Source organism: Lipophrys pholis, assembly GCF_963383615.2.
Source record: "Lipophrys pholis genome assembly, chromosome: 8".
In the NCBI taxonomy this organism is placed as follows: Eukaryota; Metazoa; Chordata; class Actinopteri; order Blenniiformes; family Blenniidae; genus Lipophrys; species Lipophrys pholis.
In genome coordinates this window covers 17,731,887-17,744,797 of record NC_137630.1, presented here as the reverse complement: position 1 = coordinate 17,744,797, position 12,911 = coordinate 17,731,887, and the positions used below count along the sequence as shown (strand labels likewise).

Sequence of the window (12,911 nt, the reverse complement as noted above, 5' to 3'; positions counted from 1 at the left end):
AAACCATCAGAGATGTACACAAGCACCAGACAAGCTGCTAGACGATTAGGCCCCCTTACAAACATATATTTCCCCAAAATGTCAAACTGCTCTATTAACTAACTGTATACACCCAACACACACACACGCACCCACACACCCACGTGCGCTCGGTTTATTAAGAGCACCACAGACGACACAGCACATGGTGGTCCACAGTCACTCTCTTTGTCGCTGCGCAGGAGTTCAGACGCTACAAACTGTGGGTGTTTGGAACGTTACACTTGGCCGAGCCGCATCATAGATTCTGCATCTATTTAGCACAACACAGTGTTGCATTGGGATTAGGGTCTGAGTTTCATTGCATGGGTGATTTTGGTATTGTGTTAGCGTGTTGTGACGGGGTGGGACACTAACGGGGGGGGGGTTGTGTTGCTCGGAGGCAGAATTTATGATCATCACTGAGTATTTGGCCGATACTGAGTGTTGCTGAGTGTAACCTTTGAAGCGCCCGCACCGTGCAGTGGAAACTACGACTGTTTGTGTGTCTCCGACTCCTCCTGACAGATGCAAGATTGTTCTTAGAGACAGATATTTTTTAACTATACGATGTCTGATTTATTTCACCATGCTGGGGTTTAAAGGTGATTTAAAGGTGACGAGCCGTTCACAGCCGTCTCTTTTGTTGATGCAGTGTGTTTTGTTTCTCTCACCCTGCTCCAAGTCTGCGCTCTTTTTTTTTTTTTTTTGGTGGGGGGGGGTTTAACTCATTATTGTGAGGTACAGGCTGGAGTTGTGAGCCGCTCTTTGTTTTCATGGCTGGTTAAAGAGATATTCTTCTCGCTAGGACTCACAGTGTGGTGTTTCTATCTGCCATTAGGGGGCGTCACTACAGAAAAATGCATGAAGTGTTTATGTTTTTGTTTATTTCCTTCAAAACAAAATGTTATTTACATCATCTCTGTTGGACAAACTGCTGGCACGTTTCCTGTTAATGAATTACTTTTAACCAACAAGCTGCTGTGATGAACGACTCGAGTCTGTCCTCAGTCCAGAAAAAAGAGAGCGTAGCAACATGCTAATGGTAGATTATGCTCGTTTATTGTGGTTGGACTGAATAGACTAGATGATAGTGTGTCTTGTTTGTCCAGTTAATGGTAACATTAATAATCAAAGAGTGAATAATATTGAAGCAACTTTTACCCAAAAAGCAAACCACCAAACTCTGGAGGCTGGCCTGAGGACAGACTGGAAGCTACGTCAACTCACTACCGCCACCTAATGCTCAAAAGTGTCATTACTCAAAACTTGCATACTGTACTTTTAAGGCACAAAATATTCCAAAACAAGTGGATTTTTTTTTTCATTCAAGGAAGTTGGCAAAGTGCAAAGGATGAAGAAAAATATTGAGAATTTTATTTTTATTATTAAGAGTTTGATTTATTTCAGCTTCATTTAAAACCTTATTGATGTTTCCCTTTTTAGGTTGAAATTAGATTTTGATTGTTCTCAAAAGTTTATTTTAATCTTCATTTTAGACTTTTCTTGTGGAATATTGATATAATTATAACTTGATGAGAACTATAATTATTATGGTATAATATCAAAGAGCTGAACTTGCAATGTCCAGTAGTGTAACCATAAGAGAAATAAAATCCAGTTTCAAAGAAATGAATATACTTTAATAGTAATAAATTTCACATTTCATTTGGTCATTTCTTTTAATTCTTCACATTTTTACCTGTAAAATACAAAATTGTAATTTAAATCATTGAAAATAGTTTCAACACCTTAAGTTTCTTTAAAATCTGTACATCAATTGCGTTTATGTGAATTTGATTTGAGTTTTATTCTGATTTTATGTTTAAAATTTGTCCCAAGAAAATGTATTGTTTTTCTAAAAAAGATTTTTTGGGAATAATTTTAGATTTTTTTTTATCAATCTGCATTTACGGATTTTGGTTTAATACATTTATTTATATAAACATAATCTTCTCCTTATATTTTCAATTTGACTCTCCAATTCTGACACTATTAAAATGTTAAATTTATTGCCAATATATAAACCATTCTCAACATTCTGCCACCTAATCTCTAAAGTTTCAGCTTCACTCTCAACATTTTGTCTTCATCCTTGATGGTTTGTGGTGATTTCACCCTTTCATGTTCCTGCTGTGTTTCTAATCTGCCGTCATACTCGACGTTCTCCGTTTGAATCTCGCATAAAGACGGTGTTGTGTGACCTTTTTCAGGATGCCCCCTGTTTTCTGCAGCCACAGAAACTCGCCTCCCTGCAGGTGGCGACTGTGGCAGGAAATGTTGAACCAAAGACCACGATCCATCCTCTTTTTCTAGCAGCGTCGGCTTTCCGTGACCCGATCATCCCATTTCTATGAAGAAAAATTAGGCACACCGGCTTTAATGTTAACAAACAGCCACATTGATTTGTTTGCTTCCATCAAACAGGGATTCTTTTCGGGCGTTTCAAGCTGTAAACTATAATGAAGACGACGATATCAAATGTGAATACTTAAGTTTTCAAGGTGTGGAAATACACAAGGTATACATGTAAAAGACATCAAATTAACTTCACTGTGTGTTGACATCTGTGATTTTGTTGCTGCCCAAACATCTATTCTTAATTCATAGAAAACGACACTGTTGGCTCAAGAGAGAAAGGTCCTAACCAGCCAATCATTGTGAACACTTTGTTTATGTTTTATCATCACTGTTACGGCTCCACTGTTTCCTCTGACTGAGGTTCAAGCTGCCTGAAGGGATCTGAACACACAAAGAGTTCAAAGTGGAGAAATCCTTGTCGTGATTTGTGGCCATTATATTTCACTATAGTATTTTTTTATTCTTTACTTTTTATTTTTTATATTTCTATATATCTATATATATATATGCATTTATTTATGGTGCTTTTTATGATGTTTGTTCATGAGCCTTAATTTATTCAGTTGCCATCAATGACAAAATAAATAATGAAAATGAAACAAACTTTTTATTTTAATTTATTGAACCATTTTTTCTACATGACACATCACAGAAATGCCATAAAACTTATAACATTGTTGTGATTTACATGAACACACGTTTAGCAATACAGGTGACAAAATTGGTATTTTCCACCTTTTTCATTGTTGCTCATGACTGAAGTAAACAACTGTCAAGACACCCCGAAATAGTTGATTCTTTACTAGTTTCAAGCACAAATCCAGTTTACTTCTAAAGAGTGGGTTTCAAAGTGTGTTTTCTACTGTAAATTTCTACTTTGCTTTTAAAATGCTCTAATTCTGAATGCACAGAGCATGGAGACATAATTCATCAGTATCAACACGCATATCGCAAAAAGATTGACTGAACTCTGATGAATTATGTCTCCAGCTCTACTTGTAATGACGAAAAGACAAAATGACCTGGTGAGAGACAAAACGTGTAGTGTGGAAGTTATTGACGGGTTTACAGAACGTAGTTAAGGCACCGTAAAAGAAATCTAAACTGTAGTTTACAAGAATTACTGTATGTTCTGGACTATAAGTCAGTTTTGCTTTCTGGTTATGCAACTTATATTAAGAGGAGATATACTGGTGCATACCATTTCCAGCCACTAGATGTCACTGTATGACATCAGAATGCTAATACAGTACCACAGAGAAAATCTCTTTCATTTAAACTAGAAATTATTAAACATGCAGCAGAAAGAGTTCAATGTGTCTGAGAAAGACTAAAAGCAGAGAAACTGTTATTGTGATAAAGTAAAATCAAACTGTGGGCTAAAAGCTCGACGGCCAGAGCTGCAGGAACAAACTCACAGACGATTCTGGATTGTGGAAGAATACTTGTGACTTGTAGTCTGGAAATTACTGAAGCTTTCCAGGATTTTCCATCACATGAATAATGATACAATCTCATCTATTTGTATTTAACTGTGACCAAAATGTCAAATAAGGAAGTAATACATATTGTTTAAAAAACAAACTTCCTTATATGGTCAAATCCTACATGCATACAAACGGCATTCAAGATAACGAAACTTGTGTTAAATTAGGAGAAGTGGAAGCTGCATGTTTGCAGGCTCTGCGCTGTTGAAACAAACACCTTCTGCAGTCAATCAGACTCCAGCTCAGACTTTTGAAAAGTTATTCTAATGGAACCCCAGAACATGAAAAACCAGAAAACTGTGAATAATAGAAAAGGCCTCTTTTAAGAAATCCTACGTACATCTCCTTTTTCTACTCCTTGTATATTTTTATGCTGACCTGGCTTTACAATAGTCTATTTATATTTTCACATACATACAAATGTCTGCATACTTCTCACATTAAAGCAGAAATCACCTGCACTGATCGGGACTGAGAGATGCTTAGTGTTGAGTTGAATATGGAGGTAGGTCTATCTTATATTAGATTTCTATCTCCATGTTGAGCACAACTCTATAATTGCGTATCCAGATACTGTATTTGATATATTATTATCAGTTTGTGAGAAATGCTCAAGTCGCGCTTTATGCTCAATAATTTAAAGGTACAGTAATACTGTATTATCAGCTCCTGGCTACTACACAGGGCTGTAGTCTGCACAAGCAGATAATAATCTGAATCAAGGCAACAAACCGAAACTGACATTTTAAAGACAAACAATCAAATGAGAAGATGAGTGATCACGAAAATAAATGTCAAGTGCCTCACTAAAACAATAAGCTAACCCTTTACCTCCCTTACTACCAAAGTAAATATATTAAGATTCTCCTTGTATCCTCTATTCTTGAAGTTTTGCATCCCCCGAGCAAATGTTTTAAACACGTTGACACGCAGTTACATTAAATTAAATTGTCAGCTCATGTGAATCCTCAGCAGGATTGGACTTTGTTCTGAAGGTAGTTCTTCTAAATACACAAACATTGGTCTGCAAAAACACACTGTAAACATTCTCAAGTGTTCCCACTTGTATCTAAGAACTGCAATCACTTTAACACGAGTGAAGATTTTGTAAGGCAGACAAAAACCATCAGTGTAGCTTGTGAGGCCACGGAGACTGAGGCTGGACAGCGTCAGCAGCGTCTTGCTTGTATCTCAGATTACCGAGAGTCATTCTGGGATCAGCGGCTGCTAAATGGAGCAGGACAACTACAGGTCTCCTCAAAAGAAAGCATTTTTTCTGTGAGGAGGGAATAACTTTGAATAACTTTGAATAGCTTAAAATAGCTTGGCCGGCTTGGACCCGAGTAACGTCAAATGTAGGGTGCGGCACCGAGGATGGCTGAAGCATTGGCGCTGGTGCGAGTTCATTTCAGGCGTGTTGTTTCTGCTCCTTGGGGTGGCGCTGAGGGGGCAGTCCTGGTGACAAAGGGCTGCGATACCAAACCCGATACGTAAGATACCAACCCAGCAGGCCGCAAATGGTCCCGAGCAACTTGTGAGACGGGTCGTGGAAATAAACGGAGGTGCAGGTGAACATCAAAACCCAAATGACCACGATGAGGTTCAAGGCCACATAGAGCAGGTTGAGCACCATCCTGGGCAGCGCAGACAGAGTAGCCGTCTTTGAAGAGGCCATCGGAGCCATTTCCTCCATGATGAAGAGCGAGGAGTAGGCCAGGATGAAGGAGTGTCCAGAGATGTCGTAGCCGTACCAACGGTGGCCCGCCCGCCTGCAGGAGACCTTCGTTGTGAACTCCTCCTTGACAGCGTTCAACGCGTCGCCTTCAAAACAGGAGCCGGTCGCATCCTCGATGTAGAAGAAGGTCTCCGTGCAGACGTACCACACGGCAGTCGCGACCACCAGGCAGAGCAGCCGACGGCCAAGGAAGGAGACGCTCCTGCTGAAGGAGGAGTTCGAGAGGAGGAGGAAGGGAGTCAGCAGCAACAGCGTCCATCCCCAGGACACTTTGACAAAATACCTGCAGGAATAAGAAGACAGATACAATTACACAGTTTATTAAAACTCCATTTACTTCAGTAGGAAGACAGTTGGAAGGATAGAAAATACAATCGCCAAAGAAACTGAACAAACTGACATGAGACGAGGGAGAGCCCTTCCAGCACAAGCTTGAAAAAACAAACATAAAACCCCCAACTCAACTTAAACCCCCAGCTCATACAAATCTTAAAACCAGGTTGCATAGAATGATCTTGGAACAACTCCAGCACAGCGCTCAGATGACGTAGGGAGATTTGTTCCCTTGCTGCAAGTTATCATTAAATTCTTTTCTTGATCTTTTCAATTGTTCTCAGTTCGATCTGAGCTTCGTCTCCTCCCGAGTTTCAATAGGAATGTGGTTATCTGTAGTCCAGATTAGATTTATTACATTGCAAAAGATAGACACTTAGTGGGGAAAAATTGGGAGTTTCTGTCAATACATAAAAGTCATATCCACGCATGTTTTAAAGCACAACATGTGTTTTAACTAAACATGGATCCTATTTCAAAACTACTTTAGAGATTCATTCTGCTCCAGGAGATGTAAAAAGTTACTATAGTCTATAAATATCTAAAAAAAATCTCAGCTTGTTTAGACTATAAGCAAGTGAGAAACACTGGTTACAATAAAGACGTACTTTTCCATTATTCACATAACTTTCTTTGAACAACAGTGACAGTGAAAAGCTGCTTCAATGTATGACAGTGTGTGTCTGAGGTTACCTACACCTGGAGAAAACATTACTGCTCAAGACAAGTTAGATAGCGATCAGCCAGTAGCACGTGCTGGCCGTTGACCTACATACAGAGAGCCTAGTGAATTCATTGTTACGGCAGAGTCTCGTACTTCTGTACTAATTACTGCCGTGGGTGGGTCACCTTTCAGCCAACTTTAAATAGTTTGGTGCTAGTTAGCTGACACCGGCGAGCTGATTGGATCTGTACTCACACATTGAGGGCATTTCTGCTGCTGCTGAAGTAAGTCTCCGGGACGAGCTCCAGCTCCTTCCCAATGGATCCCACCGCGGAAATGAGAAGAAACATCCAGGGGAAGTATTTTCGGATGGTCGGAATCCTCCACAGAGACACCAAGTTATCCACAATGACATCCACCGCCGCCATGTTGAAGCTGCTCAGTAGAAATCAGGGGGGAGGGGCACAAACGTCACCACGACTCAGCCAATGGAGTTGGTTTGTTTCTTCTTCGTCTCCCGACTGAAGAGCCTAACTGAAAGCTGCTTTATAACACTGCCATCCACTGGAGAGATAGAGATACTGCCTGTTGCCTTGTGCCTGATGAAAGCGACAGAATGATCACTAAAAGATGAATAAAGCAAGAGATAAGTTCTAATTCAAACCTGTTTATTAACTGAATCATTACCTTGCTAGGTTTAATTTGGTAGTTATTTTGTGATTTAACACTCCTTCTCCATGCGCCGTTTGTTTTTCCTGTATTTGTACAACAGCCAGCACATCCTTTTAGAAGACTGTGAACATTTCATAAACACCTTATGACAAAAAAGAAAGCCATCAGAACAGATAAGTACCCAACTAAAAAGAATCACAAATAAGTTGTTTTATGCATCATTTTTGTCAAAGCTCTTCAGTCAAATTCCACATTTTAAAATATGGATACAAATATTGTGCTAATCCTGTTTAGGTCATTCTTTTTTTTTGGACAATTACAGAATATAATCTGTAAGACTCCACAGCACAGACAGACAGACAGACAGACAGACAGACACTTCTGTTGGAGTCTGGGTCATGTTTGCACAGAGGGAGCTGTCATCGTGTGGCATGTGGATGTAATTCAAAGGGTTGAGGTGTCGGGTTCATTCCTTGCTGACCTCAATACAAGAGGCTAAATGTAGCAATGGTAGCTGTCTCAACAAACAAGCGGGCTAAATCTATTTTAGAAATGCTTTCGTGGTCACAGTATGATGTTCAAGGTGATGGGATCATACTGATTAAACCAGTGCTTAAGATGGAAAACTTGAGTTTGGCTTCAGCAGAGTCAGGGGAAACATAAATCTTGCATCCGTATGCAGGACATAGTTTGTTCTCGGTGCACTCTGGCTTGGCAAACAAGCTTCTCCTAGAAAGACAGTTTCCTTCCCGGCATGCTTGAAGTTTGGCTGGTTGTCCTGTAACAACTGAAGCCAGACTGCAGACTGTGTCAGGAGGCAAACAGCATGGATTCAGCTTACAGAACAGTTGGTCAACATCATTGCCTGCATAGAGCTTCTTTAACTAACTGGACAGAATTTGAAATATTTAGCAATGAAGGACGACACACATACTGTTTGAGCATGGCATAATTAACTGTGACTTATATTTTAATGTGAGCATTATATGAAAATGCAAGCAGTTCGGGGAGCTGCGTTGGTTTTCAAAGGGAGCTGAAAGGCCAACAGGTCAACGCTTCAAAAACCCTTCAGCTTGAGGACTTCAAACACTCCCTCCCAGGTAAATACAGGAGGCCCTCAGAGAGCCCCGCCTCTGCTTTCAGAGAAAGCAAGGTCACAGAGAGCTTTGACAACAGGAGTGCCTCAAACCAGAAAGGTGATGTCATCCTGCAGGAGCTGAACAAGGGGTGTCTGGGGGGAAACAATGGTCCGTTCCAGCTTGATAACCATGCTCTCCCAGGTTCGACCCAATCCTGAAACCTCAGACGTTCCACCCATCAGGCTTACCGAACACTTCACACTGCCTGTTGATCGTTTTCTGCCAGGGCCTGATTGGAACCTCTTATGGTTTGGCACACAGACCTCTGTTTTAAAATGTGCAAAACAGTCACATTCAACCAGTAATGGCTTCCTGGTGTGACAGAGGCAGTGTGAGGGGCAGCTGGGGTGATGGTGGGAACTTTCTGGTTCGTCTCATGCTGGGATATAATGAAAACCTTTCTTTTAAGATATTTAGGATTTTACAAGCTATTAAGAGCACACCGCCAACCTCCCTTAATGACAAATTCACTTTTTGTCTCTGATCCTGAACGTCTCTCCTTCACTTCAGATTTCTGATCGTAACTAGTCCTCAGCCAGATGTGCTGCACTCACTCTGCCAGCTGTCACTCTGTGCCCAGTTTGATGGATCAGTTTTATCCGTCCGTCAGCATTTCCTTCCTCTTTCATGCGCAATGATAGAAATATTACCTCCGTGGCAGATGTGACACGTAAGTGACAACAGCTAAATTTAGACGTTGGGTCTCAGCAGGCCTGCGGATGCTCAATGGATGCTGTGAAGGTTGATGCATGAATATGAGTACAAATCTCATAAATCCATCTTTTACTGGAGTAAGACAAACAAAACCAAAAAAAAGATGTGAAAGATATTTGAGATATATGAGATATTTTACCAACAGGAACAGGTGCACAAAAAGGCTGAAATCTAAAATAAAAGTTTGGCAAATATTTCTTCATTTATGTTGTGTTATTTGTGTTGTAATGTCAATTTACTACTCATACAGTCGCCTCTCATACAGAGAAGCTAAGTCTCCTCCTTTCCTGAACACCGTGACCTCGCTGATAAAACCGAAGTGTGGAGGCGATGATTCAATAAGTGCTGCTGCAGTATTGTCTTCATTTAACCAAGTTTATGTTAAGGACGTGAGATCTATTTTTCCCACAGTAATAAACAGAGACGTGCCCAACAGAGACTGAACGTTTTGTGTAAACCAAAGTGGAGCGTACTATGAACATTGCTGGATTCACACTGAAGCTGACACACAACTGCAGACAGATTAGTTAGAGCAACAGTATGTTTGTTCTTACAGGTTTCTAATGACGGCACCAGCTACTGTAGTTGAAATCACTAGTATGATTAACAAAGCAGCTTGCGGTCTTTGTCCTGAGTGCATGATGTATGTTGGCACTGAGTAATCTGGATCCACTGATATTTAGATGAACCTCATTCTTACAGTTCCACAAGATGTTGAAGTTGTCAACAGTAAACTTTCCTCCACTGGAGATGCATATTGCAGTTAATCATGTATTCATAGCTAAAAGGTGACAGAAAGATTTGATTCCTTTTCTCAGGGTTGAAATGGAAACATAAAGTCTTTCAGTTTCTCTATTAGCAAAGGAAAAGTCCCGTTCCAGGACATCAGAACCAGTCCTGTTCTCCGGCATGTCAAAAGCGACTGCCTGAAAGATGAGGTTCTTATTGTTGAGATGAGTGGACCAAACGGTGTTGAACATCACTGTGAGCTCCTGCACTGTCGTGGCGGCCGAGGTTAAGTTTTCAGTCCTTCCCGTTGTGACTTGCCTGGTGATGGAGTCCGCAGTCAAAACAACGTCTAGAGTTTCTCTCTCGTTGCAATTTTGGGACGAGTTCTGCCACCTTGATTGTCTAATCTCTGCCTGTGGTGTGACGAGCCTTACTGAATTCTGAATGGTCCATCTTATCACACATTTCACCCACAGCCAGGGGATCATACCGGCTCTGCAAGGAAAGTAGGTTTGTTACTGACCCCGGTCAAAGTCACAGTGTCCTGTGAAGTTATGTTCTTCGAAGTGATGTCTGTGTTCGTGATTTCCTCTTTAGTATGCAGTCCGTGGAGTAGAAGAGGAAGAGGAGGAGTACAGGAGGGTTTTGTGAGTCAGAAATCATTTTGGCCCAGTTAAAACTCTCCACCACACGTGACAAATAGACTTGTTTGCTGAGGCTCCAGCTGACGTGAGGATCTCCTCTGCAGCTCGTCTGGCTCTGTCCTGTGAAGGGATCCAGTGATGAAGGTAGGAAGCTCACGCTTTTAACTTTCATGTATCTCATATGGGAGCAAATGAGCTAAGAAAACGCACATATTAAAACTTGTTGTATATATAAATTGAATATAACTGTGAAAGCTTTTTATGGAGGAGGGTAATTATATTTATATTTATTTTTTTTTTAACATTAGTTAAAAGACCTATGATATGATGGGGCAACACAACTACTAGGGACATAGCAGATTTTTTTATATATCATTGAAAAATCTTTTTTTTGGTTCGTTTTTTAATAAAAGTCTTCAGGCATCACCATGCTTAAAAAAAAACAAAACAATTGAAATAATTCTCCAGTCATTACAAGGAACAACTTGTTTGAATATTTTCACCTTGACCCTCTATAGTCATTGAATTCCTTTGAACTTATTAAGAGATGATTTTTACCTCCATGCCTCCATGCTGTATATTTCTATATGTAAGTTTATGTGTGAATAAATTTCTATGCATATAAATTGCATATATCTATACTAAAAGTTAATTCAAGTAATTTGTGTATATATAATTACTTTTATATAAAGTAAATGACTTTATTATATTTATTCTATATTACATATCATTAATTATATAAAAAAAAAGTATTTATTGGTACCTTTTCGTCAGATAATTTGTCTTAATATAATAGTTCTAACATTTTTTGATGAACTGAATACTAAATGAATGAAAGAGAAGTGGGAGAAGTTGTGGGATTCAATAAGTTATACTTCTTCACACTCCTTTTCGGACATCCTATCTGATTATATTGTTCTGCTGTATTTATTCACTGTTTGTGTGTTGAAATGTCATTGCTTATCTGGTGCGAACAGTGGACTTGATATTGATTTTGAGCATGTCCCAAATGAAATAAAAAATTAATTAAATTAAATTAATTCAACTCTGCCGACTGAGGATAATTCAAGACATAAATCTGCACCTACCTCTGTTACATAATAAAGTCTGTTGAGCAGTAATAACCTGACCAAAATCCGTTTTAACCTAAAAAGTTCTTGACATTGGAAAAATGACTCAAAAAAGATTAGCAACATGCCTCTAATTGCCTCTGTCCTGCTTTTTATTGTATTATTCATATTTAAAGGTGCTCTAAAGACTCAATTGCAGCATTGGATCTATGCAAAGAAAAAGTGTCACTTGCAGTACTGTCATGTGTACAGCACTACAGCACATCTACCGGTAATATTCTTAAGTTAACTGTATTAATTAGGAACTTTGCCATGCAAATATAAGGAGGGACTATATTGCCATATTGCCTCTCTGTTTGGCCTGCCTGTTTAATTCAGATTTTTAGATGCTACCTACTGGCAATTATTTGTCTTAAAGAAACAGGAAACCTTCAACATGTACTTATCTGCTTGATGAAGTAAAGTTGAGCTGCAAAACCCCACAAAAAAAACATCTAGCATTCAATGCATGTAATTAAAAAAATATTCTATCAGTAAGTTATATGTTTTGTGTGATGAATTGTATCTTCCTGTGGGATTAGTGGCCTGATTAAGATGTAATAATATTCCAATGTCTTTTTTATCATTATGAATTAAATATGTTAGTTATTCACATTGTTTTATTAGATATTCACGCCAAGAATACTTCTTTTAAAATCTATTTTATCATTTGCAATGACTGTAAATAGAGTGCTTTTAATTAAGCTCAAAGATGCTTGAGCTTTGCAAAAACTACATTAAATATTCATTTGACTGTAATTAGGCCATGTTTTTCTAAACTTTTATGCATATTCATTTTTAAATATGTCATTTTAGTCAGAGTTAAGTACAAAATGTACAAAACATATAGTCTGCTTTACTTGTTTAGTAATCACAAGTTGCTATATGTGCACCCACTATTAAAAAAAAAATATTACATTTTTTTCTCAGAATTGTTCGCTACCATCTTTAAATAAATCTTACTTCATATCGAAAAAAAACCTATGTGCAAATTCTGTGTCTCATTATGGTTGTCTCAGTAATCAAATTAATCATATCAAAATTTTTTTAAAACCACAGTACTTAATAGGTTAGTACAATTTAGACATGTTAACCGTAGTTATACTTCAGTAGGGATTTGTTGTACTCCCTCCAGCTCTCTTGTTAACATTATGAGCGTATCTTTTTTTGAATTTTAAGTTGAAATTGCAATAAATTGAATAAACCTAATAATTCCCAGACTATATGTCTCCCTCTCCCTCTTCCTCTTCCTTCTCCTCCTCCTCCTCCTCTTCCTCCTCCTCCTCCTCTTCCTCCTCCTCCACAG

General features: G+C 39.0%; 1 protein-coding gene across 1 annotated transcript; it reads right to left on the bottom strand.

Annotated features, from left to right (window-relative positions):
- Positions 1-2,974: 2,974 nt before the first annotated feature.
- fitm2 (fat storage inducing transmembrane protein 2) lies at positions 2,975-7,036 on the bottom strand. The gene is made up of 2 exons (XM_080468473.1): positions 6,854-7,036; positions 2,975-5,884 (listed from the first exon to the last, which is right to left on the bottom strand). Exons 1-2 carry the CDS (start codon positions 7,024-7,026, stop codon positions 5,275-5,277), a joined length of 783 nt encoding a protein of 260 aa, XP_080324599.1. The 5' UTR covers positions 7,027-7,036; the 3' UTR covers positions 2,975-5,274.
- Positions 7,037-12,911: the final 5,875 nt, after the last annotated feature.